The following is a 24,372-nucleotide window of genomic DNA, read 5'->3' as shown; positions in this document are numbered from 1 at the left end:
GAAAGGGCAGAGCACCCCATGGCACCCCACAGCCCCGCTGGGGACCAGGATGGGGACCAGCCCTGGCTGGCTGGAGACTTCATCCGGGCTCAGTGGCCACCAGCTGCAGAGGGGCTGCTGCAGGCGGGCCCGGGTGGCACTGGGATCACAGCATGATAGCCAAGGTCACCAAGAAGAGCCGCCAGTGATCGCTATGGAGACACCCCATGTTTGGTTCTGGAGATCAGAGGCGTTTTCTTGGCTTTTTCCAAGGAAAGAGGCCGAGGTGTGCCCTGGTGTCCCCTCAGTGCAGGCAGCGTGGGGCCCTGCGCTGGGTGCCAGGCAGGGGGATGCAGGCAGCATGGCCCCTGCCAGCCCTGAAACACATCAAGGGAAGGGGATTTTGGGGTGGTTTGGGATCAGCCACCACCAGGGACAGTAGCCAGAGGCAGGTGAGTGGGGCAGAGTGCGGAGGAAGCAGGGAAGCAGCAGCAGAGAGTGGCAGGAGGGGCAGGGAGCGCAGGGGGGTCCTGCTCAACACTGGGGACCAGGCAGGCACCTCCAGGCAGGCAGGGCCAGTGGCATCCCTGATGCTGAACCCAGCACCCCCCGCATCCCGCTGCCAGCCCCCGCCTGCATCCCGGTCCCAGCATCCTCCCCAGCATCCCCTCCACTTTCCCCTCCAGCATCCCCCAGCATCCCAGTGCCATTTCCCCTCCCAGCATCCCAGTACCCACCCAGTATCCCACCTCGACCCCCCCCCGCGGCCCCTCCCGGTTGATTGACAGCGCTCCCAGCCAATGGGCGAACGTTGCCGCCGGGGGGGGGGGGGGGGGGGGGGCGGGCGGCCCGTGGCTACAAGAGGGGCGGGAGCGGCGCGGGTAGAGCCGGCGGGCTGGACCGCGGCCCCTCCGGCACCGGCACCGTGTCTCGCCCGGCGCCGAGCCGCCGCCGCCGCCTGCCCGCGCCGCACGACAGGTAAGGGCCGTCGGGGCCGGAGCCGGCCCCCCCGCCCCGGGGCTGGGACCCAGTTCCCCGGTGTGGAGCTGCCGTCGGGGGCAGGTGCCAGGAGCCGCGCTGTTCCCGGGAGCCGGTTCCAGCGGGTGTCGGGGCCGGTGCTCCGGAGCTGCCCCGCGGGTGGGCAGAGCAGCCCCCGCACCCACGAGTGCTGCTGCCCCCAGCCCCATCCTCTGGGGCTTGTCCCTGTGCCCCTTCCCTGCTCCCCAGGGTGCCGATCCGTCGGGGTGGTGCTGGAGGCTGGGTGCCCTGCGCTGCCCAGGGTGCAGCCCCGGGGGGGACACCCGTAGCGAGCCCCCTCTGTCCTGTTTTGGGATCAGCAGTCGGTGACCAACGATGATATTGGTGCTTTGAGACGAGCAGTTTGTGCTAAGTGTGTGATGGCCTTTCTGGCTGCTGTCCCCAGCAGCTCTCCCTGCTGTCCCCTGCCCTGGCACGGCCTGTGCTGGGTCCTGCTCAGAAAGGGGAATCGAGGTCTGTGGACCAAAGGATGCTCTTCGTGAGCCCTGGCCTCTCTGAGGGCTTTGCTTGCAGGATAAGGTGTGGTGCTTCTAGCAAAGGTCCTCGCTGCTGTTCCCTTATGGGAAAAGCTGCCCCTTGTGCAGGTGAGAGGGTCCATCCACCTGCCAGCTGGTGGGAGATGCGGGAGGACACGAGCGTGGTACATGGCGGGGATTAATCGGTCCCTGCAGGTTAGAGCTGGACTGTGGTGCCGGGAGGACTCATGTAGCTCTGCAGCCGAGCTGGGGATTGCTGGGGAAGCGTTGTGTTCCGTGGGCGTCCAGACATTTCCTCGGCTCTGGCTGCCAAGGGGTGGTGGGTTAAGCGCTGCCGCCGCAGATGGTGACAGATGCTGGTGGGATGATGGGGCAGGAAGCAGCCTCTGCCTGCGGGATTAGCTGGGAATGGGGCTGGCTGGGAGCATGAGGAGCCCCGCATTGCTGCGGGGGGAGGCTTGTGCCCATCCCAGGGTACCCCCATGTCCCCCAAGCCCACATGGCCAGGAAATCAGATGCTCGGAAGGGAGATGGTGCTTGGTTGGGCTCCAGGTGAACTTCTACTCAACTTTATCTATGGAGAAAGGAGCTCCAGGAGCTCTCAGCAAACCATCTGCTGCTCGGGCTGAGCGGCACCGGCAGCCAAGGCTGCGTGGGAGCGGGCACGGCGTGTAACAGAGCAGCTCCGCGTCGTGCCCACGCAGCTGCGGGCTTGCCAGTGCTCCAGTGCACCGTGCTGCAGGCAGCCCCGCAGCAGAGGGGTGCCTGGCTGCGGACCCCATCCTCACCAAGGGCTGGCCAGGAGCGGGTCGGGCATCGCTGTGGCCGGCTGGATGCTGCAAGTCTGACGGTGCCAGTGAGGTTTTTTCTGCTTTAATGGCAGATTCATGTTGCCTCTTCTCTGTCCCATCCTGACAGAGGGCAGCTGGACATCATGGCCTGGTAAAGGCCATGTGAGGAGTTCTGGGTCTTCAGTTGTTTTTTGAGTGTTTTTCTGCAGCCCAAAGGGAGCCAGCCTAGGAGATGGGGACTGAAGGTGACGCTGCTGGCTGTGCTGGCAGGCTGCCCCAGGGCCAGCTCCTGCACATCTCCAGCAGCAAGGGCCACAGCTGGGCACGGGCACTGAGCCTGTCCCCAGTGCCACAGTCACTGTCCTGGCATTTGACAGTGCACGGACACTCACCAGCCAGGTGGATCAGCTCTAGTGTGGGGAAGAGGCATGGCGGGTCGGCCAGCTGCTGGGGTGGAGAAGGGCCTGGGAGCACCAGCCCTCCCTGTTCCTGGTGTGTAGGAGCTGTGCGTTTTTCCCTCCCAGGGGCAGCCATGGGCAAGCACAGCAGTAAGCTGGCCCCGGAGATGCTGGATGACCTGGTGAGGAGCACGGAGTTCAGCGAGCAGGAGCTGAAGCAGTGGTACAAGGGCTTCCTCAAGGACTGTCCCACCGGCATCCTCAACCTGGAGGAGTTCCAGCAGCTCTACATCAAGGTGGGCTCTAGCCGGGGGCCTGAGTGCTGCCTGCGGGGCTGGAGCACCCTGCTCCTGCTGGGGCAAGGGTGCTGCTTTGGGTGCAGCCTCCCCACTGAGCTCCCCCTCCCCATTTTGATCTCTCTCTTCTCTCCTCCCTGCAGTTCTTCCCCTACGGAGATGCCTCCAAGTTTGCCCAGCATGCTTTCCGCACCTTCGACAAGAACGGTGACGGGACCATCGACTTCAGGGAGTTCATCTGTGCCCTGTCTGTCACCTCCAGGGGCACCTTTGAGCAGAAACTCAACTGGGCCTTTGAGATGTACGACCTGGATGGGGATGGGAAGATCACACGCTTGGAGATGCTGGAGATCATTGAGGTACCGGTGCTTAAAATCAGCAGGGGTAGCTTGCTTTTTCCAGGCTTTTCACTGCTATTGGTATCCCTAAGGTACCAGGTGCACCTGACTGTAGCTGTGCGGCAGCATAGCTCATGCCAGCAGCTAACTGGGTCCCAGCAGAGCAGCAATCCTGTCCCCTGCCTTGTCCTGGGGCCTTCTGCCCATCCAACATTCCTGCTCTGGTACTTTGCTTCTCTTCTTGCTCCAGGCCATTTACAAGATGGTGGGGACTGTGATCATGATGAGGATGAACCAAGATGGGCTGACGCCCCAGCAGCGTGTTGACAAGATCTTCACAAAGATGGACAAAGACAAGGATGACCAGATCTCCCTGGAGGAGTTCAAGGAGGCAGCGAAGAGTGACCCCTCCATTGTCCTCCTCCTGCAGTGTGACATGCAGAAATAGAGCCCTGGGGGCTCATTGCTGGACTGGTTGCAGCCAACCTCTGCTCCCTGTGATGGTTTCCATCCCCATTTTCTGCTGAGTCCCCCCTGTGCCCGCTTGGCCCCAGGCGTGAGCCACGCTTCACCCCTCCTGCCATCCATCCGCCTCTGCTCCTGGCTGCGTCCTGGGCAGCCCACAGTCCATGGGCTGTAGCTCTCCCTTGATGGGTAGAGCCTGCTCTGTGTATTGCTGGCTTGAGGTTACCCCCAAATCAACCCTCTCCCATCCTGGAGCTGGACTCCCTGCAGCCAAAGGCGAGCGTCCTGGCTCCCCAGGGCCAACTGTTGCTTTCTCCCTGCTTTCCCCACTGCTCCGCCTGGCCCATTCCCTGATCCTAACTGAAACCAGCTCTTTCCCCTTTCCGCTAATCCCCCTCCCCTCATTGCTTGTGATGCCTCCAGGGAGGCTGAAAAGCCCTAAGTCCTGGCCCTGGTCTCTCCTTCACTGGCAATTCCCTGCAAGGCTGCCCGGAGGGGCCAGGGCTGGCCCCAGGGTGCTGGGGAGCTCGGGCAGGGTGCTGCACCCTCTCTGAGGGCTCGCTGCCTTGGCTCCCTCTGCCTGGCTTTAGGTTTTCCACCTCTGCTTTTGCTGCTGGGAATGGCCAGGGTTGGTCAGGGGACTTTAGGGGAGAGCGGAAGTGTCCAAGGCCACCCTTGGATGTGGCCATTGTCTGATTCCAGAAGCCACCTTCCACTCCATCACCTGTGTGAGCTGGCAGAGCAAGTAGGTGACTTCCACAACTGCCCCAGCAGCATCTTAGATGCTTTGTGGAGCTTCTGACCTTCCTGGGTATTGAAGTGATGCCTGGGGTCCCAGACTGAAGGCAGGTGCTGCCCAACTCCTCTGTGGGCTGCCCTGGGGCAAGGTCGGTAGCGTGAGTGTTGAAGGCATGTCCTGGTGCTGCTCCTGGTGTGTGGCACTACTGTGGGGACTGGTGGGTCCTGGACTGGGGCTGTGGAGAGGTGTGGATGGGTCCTGTACCTGCTGAGCCTCCTGGCAAGGCTCTGAGGCCACAAGAAACATGTCTGTCTCCTTCCTCCCCCGTCCCAGCCTGCTGCCTCTGTCCCTCCTGCCCCAGGACAGGAATATTGTCACAGATAGGTATTTAGTCTGCACGTTGTGGTGTTGATGACTGTAATATATGTTAGGAGATGGTGAAGTTGTTCTCTATTTTTTTAATGGAAAAATAAACTGTCCCCCATGTGTGGTGTTCCCCCTGCATGGCTTACTGGGGGGCAGCTGGCTGCTGTAGCTATGGGGAGAGTGAGATGACAACACTGCAGTCCTGAGCATCGTTTATGGGTCTCATCTGAGCCTGTGACACTCCAAGGGATGGAGAAGCCCTTGGGGACAGTGTGGTGGGGCTCAGCCTGGGAAGCCTTGAGGATGGATGAAAGTGTAACTCTTCAGCCATGCAGGTAGCTTTGGGGAAGGGAATGTTAGCTTTTGGGGGGGGGGAATAGGACCAGACATCCCTGGTCTGTGCTGGAAATAGGTCTTTGTCAACTAGGAGCCTGGACCCTGGCTGTTCCCTTCATTCAGGGCTGGGCATAACCAGAGGACCTGGTGGCTTTGTTCTGGGCCCCATCCCAGCACCATCAGCAACTGGGACCCGCTATCACTGTGTCTTTGTCCTTCTTCTCAGCCTCCTCTTCTCCACCCTCATCTTCCCTGCACATATCTTCCTCTGGCCTTTCTTCTCCATCAGCAGCCTGCAGAGACAGTGGCTGTTGCTAAGGAGCTCTCACCAACTTTAAATACTTCTCTGTAGTTAATCAGGCAGGGCTGGCTCCTGGCTGCGAGCCTGGCTGTGCCGTGCCACTGACCCCATCCTGCCTGGCTCTAGCGTGCAGGGAGGTGCGTGGCTTGGCTTCCACCCTGCAAATCACCAGCACCTTGTCTGTCCTGCAGCAGCCAGCACCTAAGCACAGAGATGGGAGGATGCCAAAACCATGGCAGTGTGTGTATATTTTTAGGAGTGCTCCTGAGGGAGAGCTCTGTGCAGCTTGGGTTGGGCTGCCATGCTTGCCTGGGCTGTCCGGGAGCGTGCATGTGCGTTTGCAGCTCAGCGGTGCCTGGGGAAGGAGGAATGGGGCTGGTTGTCCTCACTGTGTGGAAGCCTGGAGACGTGCCAGGGCTGCTGTCTGAAAGGGCAGTAACTCAGGCTCAAGAGGGGACTCTAAGAATAGCCACGGTGATCCCGGGGCCCTCAAAGCTCCTGCTTCCCTTGGGGGGCCCCCCCAAAGGAAGCTCAGGTATTTCCCAGGGGCAACCTGCAAAGGCCCTAGGGGAGGGAGTCTTTGATGAGGCTGAAATGATGTTAAATTCCCAGAAGGGCATCCCAAAGGGTTTGGGATCCAGGCAGCTGGGCGAGCCCTCAAGCCAGCACTGTTCACCAGCAATTGGCTTCCTCCTGGCTCTGCTCTCCCAGTTGAACCTCAGAGCAAGCAAGGTTGTGTTTGATCAGTCTCACAGGCGGGGACATGGGTATCCCTGAGGGTTTGGTCTGTAGGGAGGGTTGATGTTCAGCTGCTGGCACAGAGCTTTGGGCAAAACCCTCCTGCTGGCCTCGGTGCTGGGATTCTGGGACCTCCTCCCAGGCACTGCCCTGTGCCAGGTGACATGAGGTGGGATCCTCCATCACTTGGCCCTTCCTGACTGCTGAGTTTTGGTCTCTGGGGCACGCTCCCCACTCCCTGAGGGTCTCCAGGCTGTGGGGGTCTGCTGGTCGTGGTGCAGTTTTCAGCCTGAGCTGAAAGCTGGGCACTACGCACAGCTCTGTGGCTGGACTCAATCCCACCAGCACTCGTGGGAGAACATTGAGTGAAGAGCCTTAATTAATATCCACGCTCACTCCATTAACTAGCACACAGTGCAGGTTACTCTGGCACGGAGAAGAGTGCGAGCACGCCTGTGACCCACCATGCAGCCGCTGCCGTGGCTGCTCCTTCCCCTCCAGCTCCACGCGCTGACCACCCTTGTGCCCTTCCAGCCACCCAGTCCCCTGGCATCGGTGCCGCGCTCTGCTTTGCAAGAACGGGCAAACCCCAACGACCCCCGGTTGCTCTTGGGCCGAGAGTGAGCTGGTGTCTCCCGTGGGTACCCTGTCACCTCCTGCTCCCGTGTGCTCCCCAGGCTCTCTGCTGATGGCACCTTTCTCCCCCAGCCCCTTCCCTTCGCTCCCCGGGGCTTTGCTGCCCCCGGGGCTGACTCTGCCCTGGAGCGGCTGCGGAGCGCTCCCGCCTCCATCCCACCCCAGCACCCCGGTATTTAGGGGGGTGTTGCGAGGTGGGCGGCGGCGGGGCGGGCTCGGTCCCGAAGAGGTTAAGCCGTGTCCCGGTGGGCTGAAACCCCGGAGCTTCATGGGATGCCTTATAAAGCGCGCTCCGCCGGCCCGGGGGCGGCTCCGGGAGCTCCCGGTACGTGCGGAGCCGCCGCCGCCGCCACCGCGCACGGAGAAGCGGCGGCAGCAGCAGCAGCAGCAGCAGCGGCCGCCGCCGGTGTGCCGGAGCCGCCGCGCTATGGAGCCTCCGGGCACCGCCGGGGCGGCGGGCGCGACGGGGCGGCCCTGGGAGGAGGCCAAGGCTTTCTACGACAACCTCGTCCCCAAGAAGAAGCCCAAATCGGTGAGAGCTCCCGAGGTGCTGAGCCGGGCAGTGCTCCCCACCCCGGAGGGGAACCAGCCCCTCTGGGTGCCCCATCTCCTCTGGGTACCTCCCCCTGCATGCCCCATCTCCTCCAGAGACCCTCCTGGGTCTCTCCAGGTGCCCCATCTCCTACAGGTCCTCTGGGGTCCTCCTGGGTGCTTCATGTTCTTTGGGTTCCCCCGTGGAACCCTCTGGGTCTCTCTGGGTGCTCCATCTCCTCCAGGTGCTCTGGGGTCCCCCGGGTGTCTCAGGTTTTTCTTTGACCCCTGCCTCCATCCAGGTCCTTGGGGAAGCCCTGGGTCTCTCCAGGTGCCCCCACTCCTCCATGGCGTGCCTGGGTTGCCCTTGGTTGCCTGGGTTCTCTCCAGATCCCCCTAGCCTCTCTGGGTCTCCCTCGGTTCCTGCAGGTCCCTGGGGTGTTCCCGGGTCCCTCTTGGGCAGAGGTGTCCTTGCAGAGCGGCTCTGTGCCCCATGAGCTGCCTGTCCCCTGTGCCAAGGCGGGAGGCCCTGCCAGGGGCAGGAGGGGTGGCTGCGGCGGAGCAGGGGGACAGCCCAGGGGCTGAATCCCTGCCTGGGGCAGCAGGGTGTCGCAGGAGCGTAGCTGCCCCCGTCAGGCTCGCCTGCTCCGGGAGATTAGAGGGAAAGCCTGTGTTATCTAACCAGGGCTGAGCCTTCCGGGTTTAAACATGGGAGCGCCTGGAAGTGCTGCTGTATCTCAGAATAGCTACAGCAGCCTGGCGGGGCTGGGGGCTGCGCCCCGGGGTGGGCTGGCCCTGGCCCTGCAGCCTGCGAGCCCACCCAGCCATAGCCGTCCTCGGGGCTGCGGGTCCCCCTGAAGTGTGGGGCTCCGGCAGAGGTGCTGCTCACGGTGAGGTTGGGAGCCTGGTGGCAGCCGACACCTTTCGCGGCAAAGCTCTGCATGTGACCTCTCCGCGAGGGGAGACGGCCAAGCCCCTGCTCCGCAGACCCCAACTTGGAGCAGCCCCTGTGCTGTCCCCGCTGGGGACCAGGCTGCAGCTCCCGGTCCTGTACCTGCTGCCAACTGGCAGCGCTGCTGCCTTCGCCCTTCCGGGAGGAGAGGGACAACCTGGCTTGGTGGCGGGATGCAGCTGGTTATCTTTCAGGCCATGCTTTCAGCCTCCTGCGGATGTCAGCCCAGGCTCCTCCTCTTCCTCTCCTTGCAACAAGCTTGGTGACCAGCACGTGTCCGTCTCTGCTGTACAGCTGGGGAAACTGAGGCACGGGGCAGTGATGTGGTTTGCTTACACAGCAAACTGGCGGCAGAGCCGAGATCCAGGCACTCAGGCCCTGAAGTTAGGCTGCGCCATCCACCCATGTGGGGCTGGGGCCGATGCCCGCGGTGCCTGCCCAGCCCTGTGCCCGTCTGCCGGGGCAGGCTGGGGGCCCTGTGGCCAAGCAGCTCGGCTGTGCTCGCAAACTGGGCTGGGCTGCCCTGCCAGGCAGCTGTCACCGGGACATGATGGACGGCTGCAGAGCGCTTTTCTGCATTATAAATAATGCGTTTGGAAAACTCAAAAACATCTCAGCCATTGCCCTGAACTTTAATCTGATCCCGAGCAGGGGGCTCGCGGCCGCCCAGGGCTCCTTCGTGCATGCAGGAAATGGGAGTTTGCTGTCGTCTGTCTGCACCCTTGCAGGTGCCGGGTCTGTCCGTCCTCTCGGCCGAACATCTCTGCCAGCCGGAGCAGGTACCGGTGGGGGAGCAGGCGCGAGCTGTAGGGGCTGCTCCCTCCTGGAGATGGGCTGTAAGACGGCAGGAGGCAGGGTGATTTTTGGGGAGCGTTTTTGGGGAGCCCATTCCTGGCTGGGAAATGGATTAACAGGGCGTCCCCGCAGCCCATGGGGCTCCCCGCTTCGCAGGGGTCTCCGCTCTTCCCACGCCCCGGCTCCCACGCCTGCTCCGGCCTCGCTCCTGCCGGCTGGGGAGGTCAGTGATGAGACTTGTCACTCTTCAGCAATGCGGAAAATGTCCCCCAGCCTCTCCAGTGACACTGCGCAGGGAGGAGAGGCTGGGTTGGTGGCAGCTGGCCTGCTAGCTCCACTCCTCTGGGCGCCCTGCTTGTCCCCTGCTCTGCCAGTCCCCTGCACCCATGGAGACCCATCCGGCTCACCAGGGTGCCTCATTTTTGGGATGCTTTAGCTGGGTTGGGGACCATGCTTGACCCTGGAGCAAGCCCTTCCTCTTCCCTTTCTGTGACCCAATCTCACACCAAAATTCGCTTCCAAATTTTGAATTTGGCCACAAGGATTTGGTCTTCTGCAGCATCCAGGGAAGTGCCCGGAGCTGCCAGAGTTCCTCCGGGTTTTTAGGATCGAAGTGGGTCTAGCAGATTCAGCCCCAGGCAATGCAAAAGGATCAAGGGGTGCAGAATGGGGTCCCCACTGTGGCTCCTGCCTCAGAGCCAGCCAGTGATGGCCTCCAGGGGTGGCAGTGAAGCCGCCGGTGTTGGGTGCCACTGTGGGCACCTGTGGCTCTCACGGGTGGGAGGACACGGCCCCGCTGCACATCCTGGGAGCGTGTGGGTTTTCCAAATGTCTGCCTCTAATCCTTGGGGGGCCGCTTAGGATTTACATCTGATTAAAAGGGCGATTTAAAGGCCTGCCAGCTGTTGGGTCTGCAGAGGAAAATGTGCCATTTCCAGTCACTACTGAAATACGTCTTTACCCCAAAACTGGGGTGTTTGCGTCTGGGGTAGGTTTTGCACTTCATGGAGCCAGAGCCTGCTGGAAAGGTCGCTTATGCTTCTGAGATGGGGTTTGGACCTCGTGGACCACCTGGAGGCTGTGCCAAGGGCTGATGTTCCTCTTCAGACATCTGGGCTGTCAGGACGTGTCCCTGCTCGTCCCTCCTGTCCAGCTGAGCCCAAAGATGGACCCAGGGTTGGGATGGGACCTTCCCCCATGCTGCCCTGCTCACACTTCTGTTAAACACATCATTAATCTCTTGCTTGATGTTCAGGATGGGGCTGGATCTGACCTTCCCGTGGGAAGGGAGGAAGAGAGAGGAGCTCACCATGAATCCCCAGGCAGCAAATTCGGTTGGATTCAGCTGAGCAGAGCCCTGCAGCCTCTTCCTGGGCTGGTGTTGGATGATGAGCTTTAATCGACCTTGGCTGACCTTGGATGCTGCTCTGAGGGCAAAACAGGGTTTGTCATTCAGAGTGTCCAAACCCGCTGGGGCTGGGGCAGCCAGAGCAGGAGGCTGTGCTGGGATTGGGTGCTGCGCGGGCTCCACGACAGCTTGTGGGACTAAATGCATCCCGACGAGGACTGCGAGTGGGACCCCTCCCATGCATACGCTTCCTGTTAAAAATGCAGGGTGTTTTCCCCCAAAACTGTGATGTTTCAAGGCAAAGTGGGGTTTGTTGGGTTGTTCACAGCACTCTGATGGAGGATTTGAGGTGCTGTGGTTCCTGTAGCGCTGTGACTTTTTAAAGCCCATTTTTTAAAGTAGTGATGATCATCTGCAGTACTAGTGGGGATAGAGAAGCATCCAAACAACCTTGAGCAGGGAATGCTTCCAAATGAAACCTCCACTTCAAAGAAATGTCGAAATGCAGCTCTGTCCTCGCAGAGCAGAATTGCCTTATTTTTTAAATGTCAGCATTTCCCAGAGAACAGCAGGGCTGTTCCAGCCCAGCCAGAGCTGGGAGCTGCATTAGTGTCCGGGTGAGACTTTCCTGCAGAAAGCGCTCCAAAGGTGCAAATCTTCCTTGGCAGGAGCGAACAGGATCCGGCAGGTCCCATTCCCGGAGGCCGGGCTTCCCGCCCACAGGCAGCTGGGGCTCCAGCAGCCCACGCTGGGGCAGAGTTAGGCCCCAAGCTTACAGTTATTTTTATTGCTGTTTTTATTAGCTCTTAAATTAACCTCCTGGAGGCTGGTGCCTTTAAATGGCAGGGAAGGGACCTTGAGCATCCTGTTGCTGTTGCGCAAGGTGCCTGTGCTCTTGGGACCTGCCTGGTGCAAGTGCCGCGGGAGATAGAGATGCAAATTCAGGCTGGGCACCCTGCTAGGCTCAGCTTATGGCCCCGCACAAGCATCTCGCCCCCTTGAACATGCCTCTGCTGTGCGTGCTGCTGACCTACTTTCTCTGCTGGGGATCCTCCTGCAGGGCTGGCTGTGGAGGATGCTCTGCCCTGCGGTCCGTCGGGGACCAGGAGCGGGGAGCAAACGCCCGGCAGCTCAACTACGTACCCAGATAAATAACCCAGCGTCGCAGAGACTTGGGAGCAGCACGGAGTGCAGGACTCCTTGCTGAAGGCTAATGGCCGGATGTCCCAAGACCTTTAATAGTTATTAATATTTTCAGCTAATAAATGGCCCATGACACCAGAGTTATTAATTAATGAGTTGGAGTGCCAAGTCTTGGCCCATGACAAGTTAATAGCTAACGCCCACCAGGTAGGTAAATGTAAAGTGGGGATCTGGCTGCGGTTGACTTGTGGGAGCGATGCTGGTGTCGCTGATCAGCTTCTGCGTGGACCTGGGTGATCCTGTGTGTCCTGGGGGTTGTTCACCTGCTTTCTCAAAAGAGCCGCTTCCGAATGGGACGTTATTTCTCTGCAAACGCTGTGGGAAAGGGATCCCTCTGGCCACAGTGGTGTTCTCAGCCTGAGCTAATCTGTGTCTAGTCCTAATTGCCCACTGCTTAATCTGCTTGCTGGGGATTTTGGGTACTGATGCAGCCTTGGAGAGGTGTCTGGGACCAACCGCGCTGCAGGGCTGGCCCCGGGCACTGCTTACGGGGTGCGGGCGCGGTGCTGGGAATGGCATGGGGGCTGTCATTGACTCATTCCTGGGTGCGTCTCCATGCTGGGCAGGATCTGCGGGGCTGGGATGGGGGCAGAGTGAGCCCCGGGGCAGGCCCAGCCCTGCAGGGAGTGATGAACCCGGGTGCGGATGAGGTACCTTGTCCTTGCAGGCTGCTGTTCCTGTAAAGCTCAGCCCTAGGAAGGGTGGGAGCTTGAACTTTGGAGCACCTGGGTGTGCAGAGTGGCTGGCCAAGGCGCCCTCCTGCCCCTGGGCAAATGACATTGCTGGAGGATTACTCACAGGGCAACATGCTACATGAGGATCCTGGAAATCACAGAGGAGCTGAGGGTGAGGTGTTTCTGAAGTGCTGATGGCCTGGATTTCACAGGCTCCCTGTGGAGATGCATCCCTGAGTGCAGCCAGAGAGCGCGCGGGCTGGGACTGCTCGCAGCTCCCGGGGAGCATCGCCTGTGCGAGCCCCCAAGCCCTGTCCTGCTCCCAGGACTCGCTGCAGGCACAGTCTGCTGGGGACAGGGCTGCCTGTGCCCCTGTCCCTCCTTAGGATTTGCTGTTCTGGGAGCGAGGATTTCTTGCTGGCCATCAGGAATTAATTTGCTTTCATGCTTGCAAGTGAGTGATGGAGATTAACACCCTTCTGCCCTCCAAGGGGAGAGGGAGAATGGGTAGGGGTCAAGATGAGATTGACTTTCCTGGTGTCCCCTCTCTCACTGCCAAGTCCCACTAAAGGCCCCTTGTTGACTTTGGTGGATTTGGGATCAAGCCCTCAAACATTAATAATAATGACTCATAAATCATTGCTTGCACCACCTGTTTGTCATGTTTCCACCCACAATAACTATATCAAGTGTTTTTATAAGCTGAGCTGGCACGGGTTGTTTGTCACATCTGGACAGCATCGTGGGAGTGTGGATCTGGCCGAGCCGCAGTGCGTGGTTTTTCCTGGCTGGGGGGCAGGGAAAGCCATACAAATTCCTTCTACATGGGGTTGAGTGGTTCTCCTGGGATAGCACGTTGGGTCTGGATGGGTCCTGGAAGCCTGTTTGCAGTGGGAGGGCTTGGGCATGGTGCGAGCAGCAGAAAAAGGCTCTCAGGTATCCCAAATGTGTGGGGACGGTGCATCAGGGCTTCATCTGCTGCAGCATTGGAAGATCAGGGTTGCAGCTGCCCCATTATCCTCCAAATCTCTATGGAGGTGTCACCCACCCCGTGGCCTTTCATGTCGAAAGTTAACAGATGCCTTCTTGGGCAGCAGGGCGGGGTGCAGGGGCTGCCTCCCCATTTTCTCCCTTTCCCTGCAGCCAAAGCCCGAGAACGCCATCACCATCGCGGTGTCGTCGCGAGCGCTTTTCCGCATGGAGGAGGAGCAGAAGATTTACAACGAGCAAGGGGTGGAGGCCTATGTGAAATACCAGCTGGACCATGAGAACGAGCCCTTCCTCCCTGGGGCTGCCTTCCCCTTCGTCAAGGTGAGCATCCACCCACCTAAGCTGAATCTGCACTGTGATCCTGACCCAAAAGTTTTGGGGAGAGGGGAGTGCTATGGGGTGCTCGCGTGGGGAAGGGATGGGAAATGAGCAGCGTGGCAGAAGGGATGTAGCTACGGAGCAAACAGAGGTCAAATAAACCTCCTGGCAAGTGATGTGCTTCTTCCAGGACTGAGGAAACGCTGAATTTTCCAAATTGGCAACTGAGCCCAAGAATTGAAGAAATCATCTCTTTGGATCATATTTAAAGTTTCCCTTTAGGGAGTTGTCATACCTTTTTTTTTATTACAATTTGTTTATTCTTTTAAATTGGCCGAATTTAGCCTTGCTACAGAGTCGGCCAATTTCTAATTTTGAAATGTTGAAATGAGGCAGTTCAAACTTCAAAAATATTTTCCAATTTCTGTCCCAGTTCCACTGGATTTAGTGCAGTTTTCTGTGCTGGCCCTCACTGAAGCAATCTCTTGCCCGTTCCCAATGAATAAACTAAATCCACTTGGTGGGGAGAGACTTGTTCTGTTTCTGATTGCTTGAAAAACACTTATCTGTAACTTTGAGCTAATTTATTCTCATCTCCTAATGAAAACTTGAAACCTTTTGTGTTTGAAAATAGAAGAGTAGCTATGTGTTTTTTTCCCCCAAATCAGTCTTTTTTTTCCCAGCTAAAGCTGCTTGCTGATGTCAGCTTGGCTCAGGGTGTAGTTGGGGTCGGGCCAGATCCCTGGTTTTGGTGAACAGAATTGTTTTGCTCAGTGAGAAGGGGGTCAGGGCCATGCCTGGGGCTCGCTGACAGCCCCCCCACACACACCTCGCCCTGGGGTGCTGCAGGCGCTGGAAGCGGTGAACACGCAGCTGCGCGAGCTCTACCCCGACAGTGAGGAGCTCTTCGACATCGTCCTCATGACCAACAACCATGCCCAGGTTGGGGTTCGCTTGATCAACAGTATCAACCACTATGGTAAGCTGAGAGCAAAGCTGTCCTTTGCGTGGGTGCTGGCGGGTTTTGGGCAGAGTGTTATTGCTTGGCAGCAAGATGAGAGATGCTTTCTCCTGTCTCTTCCTCCAAACCACGCACTGAGCCCACTTCTCCCAAATTTCCTGGGCTTTGAGTGGAAGTTGGCTGGTGGTGAGGATGCTCTGGCTGCTGGCCATGCTGTTGAATGGCAGTACCAAAATTAGCCCCCATCCTGCCGACTCTTGGGAGGCCACAGGGGAGCAGTGTCAAGGCTTGTTTGGGGGGCAGTCGGGCTCACCCCGGGGTCCATCTGCCCTCAGATCTGTTCATCGAGAGGTTCTGCATGACGGGAGGGAACAGCCCCATTTGTTACCTCAAGGCCTATCACACCAACCTCTACCTCTCCTCTGACGCCAAGAAAGTGAGTGGGGCCATTGAAGAGGGTGAGTCTGGGGTCCACCTTGGGATGGGGCAGCAGGGGGAGCCTGGAGCCCTCAGGGGGTTGGTGCCAGGAGTGGTAGCTCCAATGTCCCTGTCCCTGTGTTGATGTGCAGCTAGGGTCTGCCTTGTCCCACATCCCATCCTTGATGCTCCAAAGAGCCTCTAGTTTCCATAGAAATAAGGCTTTCCTCGAGCTCCACAGCTCTTCCAAGGCAAAGGCGCTGTTTTTCCCTGTTAATTCTTGTATGCAAAGGGAAGTTTGTCATCTGGGGATTTGTTTTTGCTGCAAAAAGGTCTTGGGGCCAAGCTGCAGGCACTACTGGGTGCGTGCATTTCCTTGCAGCATTTGCCTCCAGGCCATTGTGTTTTGCTCTGCTCCGCAATGGATAAGCCACGAGGCCGGGTCCTTGGGTAACTGCCACCTCTTGCCTCGCGCTTTACCTCCACAGGGATTGCTGCAGCCACCATCTTCAGCCCCAGCAAAGACCTGGAGGTGTCGGAGAACCAGCTGCGGGTGGCATTTGATGGTGACGCCGTGCTCTTCTCTGATGAGTCGGAGCAGATCGTGAAGGCTCACGGCTTGGACATGTTCTTTGAGCATGAAAAGACTCACGAGAACAAGCCTCTGGCACAGGTAGCGCTGGGGTGCAGCCGGAAAAGCCTCTGGGAGAGAGACAGCCTGCAGGGATGCTCTCGCCTCTGGGAACAAGCCAGGGGTCGGCATGTGGAGTGTGAGATGGGGTGGGTCAGCAGCCTGGTACTGCTGGCCCACAGGATGGCTGCGTCTGGCCCCTCACTGTCGTTTCTGGGGGCTCACAGGGAGAAGGGGTTAGCCAGCATGTCTGGCTCTGCTGGGACTGGGTGCCTGGAGAAAGGGATAGCATGGAGGTCTGCAAAGTGATGGTTTCTTCTTGCTTTGGCAGGGCCCCCTGAAGGGCTTCCTGGAGGCCCTGGGGAAGCTGCAGAAGAAGTTTTATTCCAAGGGGCTGAGGATGGAGTGTCCCATTCGCACCTACCTGGTCACTGCCAGGAGCGCGGCCAGCTCGGGAGCCCGGGCCCTAAAGACTCTGCGCAGCTGGGGCCTGGAGACGGATGAGGCTTTGTTCCTGGCCGGGGCTCCCAAGGGGCCGCTGCTGAAGAAGATCCGTCCTCACATCTTCTTCGATGACCAGATGTTCCACGTGGAGGGAGCCAAGGAGATGGGCACTGTCGCTGCCCACGTCCCCTACGGCATCGCCCAGAAGCACAAGCGGCCGGCGCAGGAGAAGCAAACCCCGAACAGCAAGTAGCGGAGCTGGCTGGTCCCGCGGCCCCCGGTGTGCGGCACAGGCTTCACCCCGTGCACCACGCTCTGACCTGGGTTGTGGTCTGCAAGGCAGAGAGCGTTTGCCCTGGCGAGCGCAAGGTTATTCCCCAGCGGGAGCCTTGTCGGGGGCACGGATGGAGGAGGGGGCTGACGAAAGGCTTCCTTTCGCCTCTGTATTCGTTGCAATGTCGTGGTGTTGTCCCCATTCCTTGTGGGGCCGGAGGTTCCCCTGCGCCGGGCAGCCCCATGAGCCGTTTCCCTGTTCATCTGCACTCTGCACTTGCTTCAGGCAAAACCCCTTGAGGATGGATCTCACCTTTTGTGGACTGTTTGTGCCAGGCAGGTTTAATCAATTGGCATTTCTTTAAAACCCCAGGTAATTCCCAAAGGCTTTGGGAATTTACAAAAACCCTTCTTGCAGCTTTGAAACAAAATGCTGTCCCTTTTAACTAAAATTAAACCATAATATTGTTCCTTCACAGACCCAGCCCCTGCTCCCCAGCCAGAAAATCTTCCATGTCTTTGTCCTTTGTCCTTTCACCAAGATTTTGTCAGCTGAACAGCTTTCCTTTCATGCACTAAGATTTGGAAAAATAGAAACAAACACTTACATATATTTAAAAAAAAAAAAATCCTGTTTCCTGCTTGGAGCTTTGGGCTAGTGTATTGTTGGCCCAGGTTTTTAAATCTGGGTTTCACAGTTGCATGAGTTAGCACTTCAAAATAATCATCTCAGTGAGGCATCCAAAGCCAGCTCTCGTCTGAGCCGTCCAGGGTCCACAGACACATGCCTAGGGCTTGAATTACGTTAAAAGCAGGCCCTAATATATTTAGGATATCACTTGAAGTCGATTTAAGTAAATCTGCAGAGAATTTCAGCCTGGGAGTTTTAGAGGATTTTTTCCCCCTTTCTAGGCTGAGCCCCTATGAGTTGATAATCTTTCTCCTCAGCTTCTTAAAACCTCTGGTGTTTCCTAAAATAGACACCTCTGCTAGTGATGCTGTGAGAGAGAACCAAATCTCCAATTAAAAAACAGTAAGAGAAATCAATTGGAGAGCTGCTCCGAAATCGGTGTGAAAATCACACTGACGTTTCTGCAAAAAGCCCTGTCCCAAAGGACACTCTGGGGAAAAAAATTTAAAGATTACTTCTTTCTTGTGGTTTTGTGGGGTTTTTTTGGTTGTTTTTTTTTTTTAGGCGGTACACCCCATGGCTGGGCACGAAGGATGCCCAGCCTTATCTGATAGTAGTTTTCTACAAACGCCAACTCCATGGGCTGAAGTTTTCCGAGGTATGTGTCTGCCTCTGGCTTGACTTTGCAGGGAGGTTTCAGCTAAAACAGCTCCGCCGTTCCCGACAGCGAGGCTAGACCTCGAGTTATCGCACTTTTGACGAATATATAAACAAGCTAGTGATGCCTTCAGTGGCTCAGGAGACTGTTTTCTCATTGCATTAAATCCTGCTCTAGCAGTGAAAAGCAAATTGCACTTTTTTCCCCCCTGAACTATCTCACTTTCACAGACTGTTATTTGTCACATCTGGGTGACAAGCACCTTAGAGGAAGGTCTAAAATCCAAACAAACAAAAAAAGTCTTGAAAGAAATGAGCATCTCGGTAACACATCTGTTAATATATAGGTTTATAAAAAGGTCTCATCTTTTTAATGTGAATTAATATTGGGATCTGAACTGTATCTTGGAGACCTTTTTGGCAGCTGGGAGGGGGAGAACAGCCTGGCCTCCCAGGAGACATTTCCAAGGTGTTTCCTGAAGATCGCATTGTGGAAGCCCAGCCAAGCTCAGCTCACAAACGGGCTGCGCCGGGGCCTCCCGCCAGCCCAGGAGGTGACGTTGCAAGAGGAACGGGGTTGTCAACAAGCCCTTAGGGACCCCCGGCCAGGGCAGGGTACCGGTGGGATCTGATACAGGATGCGAGCACAACCACTGGGGATGGATGCTTGCACCGGGTGCCATGGGGGATGCGCGCTTCGAATGAGGGGTGTTGGCAGGGCTGGGCTGTGCAGGAGGAGATACCCTGTCTGAAGGTGCTGTTAGCTCCAGGGAAGCAATGTGTTGTGGTTTTGGGGCAGGACCCTGGATCTCAGCAGCTTTCACTGCTGCCTTTCCAGGTCCTGAGGTGCACAGGGAGCTGGGTGCAAGCTGGGGGGCAGGGGCACAGTGGAGGCAGGAGTTTTAGTGACTCTGCTTAGGGTCTTCCTGCTGCCAGGGCTTGCTGGGAGAGGTGGGGCTCGGGAAACGGGCTCCAAGTGAGGTAGACCTCCCTTTGCACCTCCTGAGTCCTTCCTGTGTGGGGAGGATTTTCCGCTCCTGCAATGGCTGCCCCATTTGCTTTTATCCACATGGCTTCCTTCCTATGGTTTTTTTCTCCTCCATCACTACAACTGGCAGACGTGGATTTGCTGCTTGTGTACTTTCCTTGTGTGCCTATCCGTGACATCCCCTCAGGCTGGGGGGGGCGATGCGGTCCCCAGGACCAGCTGCATGGGCTAGGCACGTCTCCCACCCCGATGGGCCAGTGCGGTTGTGCCTCTTGTGCTGTGCTGGCCGACGACTGGTCTTTCCCGCTGTGTGTTGTTGCTGTGGGTTTCACTTCATTGTCCTCCGGCGGTTTTTCTTGTGAATGGACTGCCATGTTAATGAAATCCCTCTGCGTGTTTTTCTGTAATAAACTGTGTTGGTCGCAGCCCGGCTCGCTCTGTTGCCATTCTCACAATGGGTATTTTGGCTCCCTGGTGCAGCCAGCAAGAGAGTCTGGGGTGCCTGCTTGAGACCTCCCAGGTTTTATGGTGAAGAGGTGGGGGAGACGAGGAGAAAAAGGGCCTTTTGGGATTTCAGGGAATTCAGAAAATGTAATAAAAGCAGCTACCTGGGAACTGGAGACCTCTGGGAGAGGTGGGATTCCAGAGTTGAGAGAGGTGCTGTGATACAGCTACCTCCCTCTGCTTCGTGATACAGCTGCCTCCCTCAGGCTTTTATTGTAACCTGGACTCATTGTGAAGTCCTGGATAAAAATACAGTTTGGCAGAAGACTTTTGTCAACTTGGTCTTCTCCCAGCCAACAGGTGGGAGGCAGCAAAGGCTTTTTAGAGGAGATTTATTGTTGCTGAAGTACCGGGTTTATCCGAATAGCGACACTGCAGTTCTGGTGTTAGCTCCTCCCCGCCAATAAGGAGAACAGATGGATTAAGGGGAAGCAACAAATTCTCCATCCGTCACCAAATATAGCCAAGGAATGTCCATAGGCCTCAGGGCAGCATCTCTGCTAGGGGTGTTCGTTTAAGGGATGGATGGCCCTCGGCAGAGAGCGTTCTCATGCAGCCTTGTTTGCTGGGATGCCTTCCCCATGCCCATGCCCAGTCCTGCATGTTCTTCTACCAGATGACCAGAGGAAAAAAAAAAAAAAAAAAATCAAACTCCAGCACTGATAAGGCCCATGTTGCACCAGTGAAAGTCCAGGTGGGCCCACCCAGCCCTGAGAGGTCAGGATGTCCATGCCAAAGCCAAGAGCTGGCTCTGATGTTCATGCAAAGACCGCCCCGAGCCCATGACTCGCTCCTGGGGACCAGCGTTGGCATTTGGGCCAAGGAGCCAACGGGTCATGGAGAGACATGGACCAAGGCCATGCAGGGAGGGAAGGAGGAAGTTTGTGCAGTTGGGTCTGTGGTGTCTTGGCGTTGGTTTGCTGCAAGCCTGAGTTTTTGTTTCTGTTGCATTTTCTGAGCTTTTTCCTTCATCAGGCATTGAAGGGCTTTGCAATGACTGTGCTTCAAAATAAAGAACATGGAGGAGGAGAAGGCGGAGGCAGAGCTGATGGAGAATTATGCTGCCACTCAGCTATTGTCAGCGCAGATGTTCACAAGGTAATCATGGCCTTTGAATAGCAAGAACAGCTTTTCACGACGAACCCAGAATTTAACCCCAAGAACTTGTGGGGCTTCTTGGTAAGGGTGTGACGCCCCTGATGACCATGGCAGGGAGATCGGGCAGAGTGTGAGCTCTGCTCTCCTGGTCCTCATGTTTGTAAGGTAAGTCGTGACACCTCCCTGCCTCAGTTTCCCCATCAGAAACAGAGAGCAGAATGATCCAGAGATAACGTCTTCCTTGCAGAAGAAAAGCAGAGATCCAGAAGTGCTCTTAAGTGTAGTGAAACCCCGTATCTCCATGGTGATGCCTGCATGCCCAGCAGCAGGTCCCAGCGTGTAGGGGCCATGCAAACACAGGGCTGTCCCAACAACCCTGTGGTGTTGGCCATGAGGGGTCCCAGGCTGCACTGGTGGGGAATGCACCGTGTCCCTGCAGCACATTTAGTTTACATCCTTTCTGGAGTGCAGAATAAGAGCCAATGATTGTGAGCAGGGACATGCAGCCATCCCAGGAGGCTAAAATGTCAGGGCAGGGGACCTGGTGACAGGGCGACAGAAACACCCAGAGTTGGAAGAATAGATAAGAGGACCTGGCGGCAAAAGAACAAGAAAAGGGCACTTGCTATCAGCGCTAGTGGGGCCGTGCCAGGATTTGGACAGCCTGACCATCTTGTTCCTTCAACACCGCTATTTATAGCAGTGTTCGCTGACGCCTCTGTCACTGGAGCCTAAAATGGTTCCCCCGTGTGCACCCGGGGTGGCTGGGCTCAGCCATCCCGCGTTGGGGAGGCCACCAACGAAGCAGTGACTCAATGGAGCGTGTGTGAAGCTGCTCATCGCCCCGCTGACGGAGGAAGCTGGCGTCTCCCTCTGCCAAGAGGCAGCTCCATGCTGGGCCAGCTCCTTGGAAGATGCACCAGACAGTTTCTGTTTAAGGCCTGGCCCCTCACCAGAAAGAGTCAGTGGGGTAAATAGACCCACCTTCCACCCTGCTTCTTTCTTCCCCCCAGAACTGGGGCTTGTCCGGCTCTATCTGGGAGCCAGCGGTGTCCACAGCTTGATGTCGGTCCTTAAGGTAGCTGTGGGAATAGCTCTGTGCATTGCCCACGCTGGTGGAAATAACCCTTTGGTTACTGGGCTGGAGCAAAATGCAAGAGAGCAAAGATCTTGTAACTGCAGAACAAATATGCCCCGTTCCCCGCCTGGAGATACGCCTTTTAAAAAACTGCTTCGTTTTCCCAGTTCTGCCCAGGCCAGTGAGTGATGGAGGCGGAGATCTCTCTGTCCTGGCATTTTCCCATTCCTGCAGCGAAAGCTTCGTTTCCAGGGCTGCACTTCAAAGCTTTGCTGGCAGCGCTGTGCCGGATAGGACTGTGTACCTAATCCTGCCGAGGAGGAGAGGAGGGGGTCTCCGCAGCCCTGGGGCTACAGATGCCAGGCAAGTACGGCTGCACTCACCAGGGAGCAATGGCCAGCCCCACGCTGCTGTGAGCTTGGCACAACCGGTGCCAAATTTTCTTATTGAATGACTTGAGAGGAGATGGGCATTAGTGTTTAAAAAAAATATATAAATAAAATCCTCAGGGATAGCATCAAGCAGTCCCGCCCACAGGATGGGACTTTTGCTTATTTTCTCCCTTAGGGTGAATTGCACGGTTATCCCTTCTCTCTGTGGTAAAAAGGGGATGCAGAGCCCAGGACCGGCTCTGAATTTTTAAGCTTTACCCAGTGGTAGCTCACGTCCTGCCGTCCGGCAGTACCCACGAGCAGCCCCGCAGCTGGAACTGGCCCATGCTTGTGCTGTGGCTGTGTCCTTGTCACTGTGGCCGTCAGCAGCAAGCAGGGAGCAGCAGTTTCCCCCTCGAGATAAAGCAAACTCATTCAGGGCCGTGCAAGTTAGCATCCGCAGGCAGCAGAGTCGACGACGTCCCCCCCCAAAACAGGGACTGCTTCCAGTCACAACCACCAGACCACCGCCCTACGAAACGCTGCCTAGAGGCGGCAAAGCCCCGAGCAAGGACCAGCAGAGCCTTTATCTGTGGAATTGTGTGAGAGGGAGGAGAAATGAGGGAAAATTTGCTCTGATTGCCCCGTGAAGGAAACCTGGCTCTGCCAGCCCTGCCCGGCGCTTGCTTTTGGGCTACATCTGCCAGCAATTTGTGCACGGGTAGAAACGGTTGCACGTGCTGGAAATTCACGCCCGTCCTGACAGGGATGCGTTTACCCCCGGGGAATGGCGGGCCCGTTTCTGCTGCCATGGCTGTGGGGACGGGGACGGTTGTGGTGCCGAGCGGGTGCCACGAGAGGGCGTGAAGGGCTGTGCGGCGCAGCAGGAGGGTGCGATGGTGGCAGGCGTCCCCCTCACAGGCGTCCTTCGTGGGCCAACGTGCTCCGAGTGGCATCGCCGCCTTCCACAGTGCTGCCTGTTGCTCTTTCCCCTTCAGGCGTGTGTTTGGAGAGCGTGTGCATCTCTGCCTCAGCGCAGCCTCGGTGGCCATCTTAGCCCCAAGGTGTTTGGCAACCCACCACCTCATGGAGTATGTCCTCCATGGGGAAGGGCAGCCACTTGAAGCCCACCAAGCTGGGAATGGAGGGGTTTTCGTCAGTGCCAGCTCCAGCATGGGGCACAATGTCCACAGGTGCCAGTGTGGCACTGAGGTAGAGCCACCATCTTGGGCACTGTGGTGCTGAGGTGGGGCCGCCATGTTGGGTGCCGAGGCAGGGCTGCCGTCTCGGGTGCCACAGTAGGGTGGCCATCTCGGGCACCATGGCAAGGCAGCCATCTCAGGTGCTGAGACAGGGTGGCCATCTCAGGCACCTTGTCACCCAGGGTGACCAGGCCGGGGTGCTGTGAGGCTGCCCCACATAGCATGGCTGGGGCGCTGGGGGCCTTTCCTGCTGGCTGTATAAACAGGCCCCCGCTTCCTCGGCGGCCGGGCAGCCTCCTCCAGGTGCGGCTGGGAATCATTAGGAGCTCTCCGCGCTGGGCTGAGTGTGGGAACTGGAAGAGAAAGCTGGAGAGAGGCCTTCTTTCATCTCCCCACTCCCTCCTCCCCCTGCGTCTGCCAAGCCTGGCTTCCTTTTGAATCCTTTAGCTTGTGCCAAGCGAGGGAGAAGGGGGGGGGATAAAGAGAAAAAGGGAAGGCAAAAAAAAAAACAACCACAGGAATGTGTCCAGGGATCTGGCTTCATTCAGGCTGCTGAGCCCTGAATACCCCGGCTCCCGCTCGGAGAGCTGGAGGGAGGGAGGCCGCGGCCGCCCCCGCGACAGAGGCAGGGGGAAAACAAACAGGGAAGCGGCATTTGCGCCGCGGCTGTTACCACAGTGACTGACAAAGGGCTGTCTGGGAGGGGGCAGCGGCCGCGTACCCCCCGCCGCGGGGCTGGGGAGGGGGGAGCGCCAGGTCAGGGCGCCCCGAGTCCCGTGGGGGGGAGCGAGGGCTCTTGGCGTCTGGGCGAAGCCCGGGATGCGTTTCATCCCGGCATGGGGACGTGGTGCCCAGACAGACGCCCTTGTGTCGGGCCTGTCTCGCAGTACAAAGGCGACAGGGCTGCTCGCAGGGAGGGTGTGAGGGGGAGGGAGGGAGGCTTTTCTCCGGCGCTTCGGGAGGATGGGTTTTTGACTTGCTGCCGACTTTATTCCCAGCAAATTAATAATTTCCTCTCACGGCAACAATGTTGGCCTGTGTGTGTGCGTGTGCATGTGTGTCGGTGTCTCCCACTGCCCTCCCAATCGTGTTTCCCCCCCTCCCTGCCGTGCACGGAGGGTCTGCGCCACTCGCAGCGGATTTCCTCCATCCTCGTCCTCAGCTGGGCTTCTTCCAGCTGTGCGTAACTGTCAGACTCGGTCCAGCTGTGACAGCCGCCGCCTTGGGAGCATCCCGGCAGGAGTGCTGGGCCCGGCTGTGAACTGATGATGTGAGTGCCGGAGATGGCGGGGAAACATGTTGGGTGGCGGGGAGGGACAGCGCAGCTCCAGGAAGGAGCTCTCGGCTTTGCAGCCTGTCTGGCAGAGCGCCTGGCAAAATGGGAAAGCGAGCAGGCAAGCAAGCACGCA

General features: G+C 57.9%; 2 protein-coding genes across 2 annotated transcripts; both read left to right on the top strand.

Moving 5' to 3' along the window:
- The first annotated feature begins 894 nt into the window (after positions 1-894).
- HPCAL4 (hippocalcin like 4) lies at positions 895-5,006 on the top strand. The gene is made up of 4 exons (XM_076357347.1): positions 895-957; positions 2,809-2,978; positions 3,122-3,337; positions 3,567-5,006. The coding sequence occupies exons 2-4, from the start codon at positions 2,817-2,819 to the stop codon at positions 3,762-3,764; spliced, it is 576 nt and encodes a 191-aa protein (XP_076213462.1). The 5' UTR covers positions 895-957; positions 2,809-2,816; the 3' UTR covers positions 3,765-5,006.
- A 2,281-nt stretch (positions 5,007-7,287) lies between these two features.
- Positions 7,288-19,135, top strand: NT5C1A (5'-nucleotidase, cytosolic IA). The gene is made up of 6 exons (XM_076357343.1): positions 7,288-7,429; positions 13,544-13,711; positions 14,558-14,687; positions 15,005-15,127; positions 15,575-15,759; positions 16,049-19,135. The coding sequence occupies exons 1-6, from the start codon at positions 7,325-7,327 to the stop codon at positions 16,412-16,414; spliced, it is 1,077 nt and encodes a 358-aa protein (XP_076213458.1). The 5' UTR covers positions 7,288-7,324; the 3' UTR covers positions 16,415-19,135.
- The last annotated feature ends 5,237 nt before the right edge of the window (positions 19,136-24,372 follow it).

Source organism: Aptenodytes patagonicus, chromosome 21, assembly GCF_965638725.1.
Source record: "Aptenodytes patagonicus chromosome 21, bAptPat1.pri.cur, whole genome shotgun sequence".
NCBI classification, from domain to species: Eukaryota; Metazoa; Chordata; class Aves; order Sphenisciformes; family Spheniscidae; genus Aptenodytes; species Aptenodytes patagonicus.
This window is presented reverse-complemented; position numbering and strand designations above follow the sequence as displayed.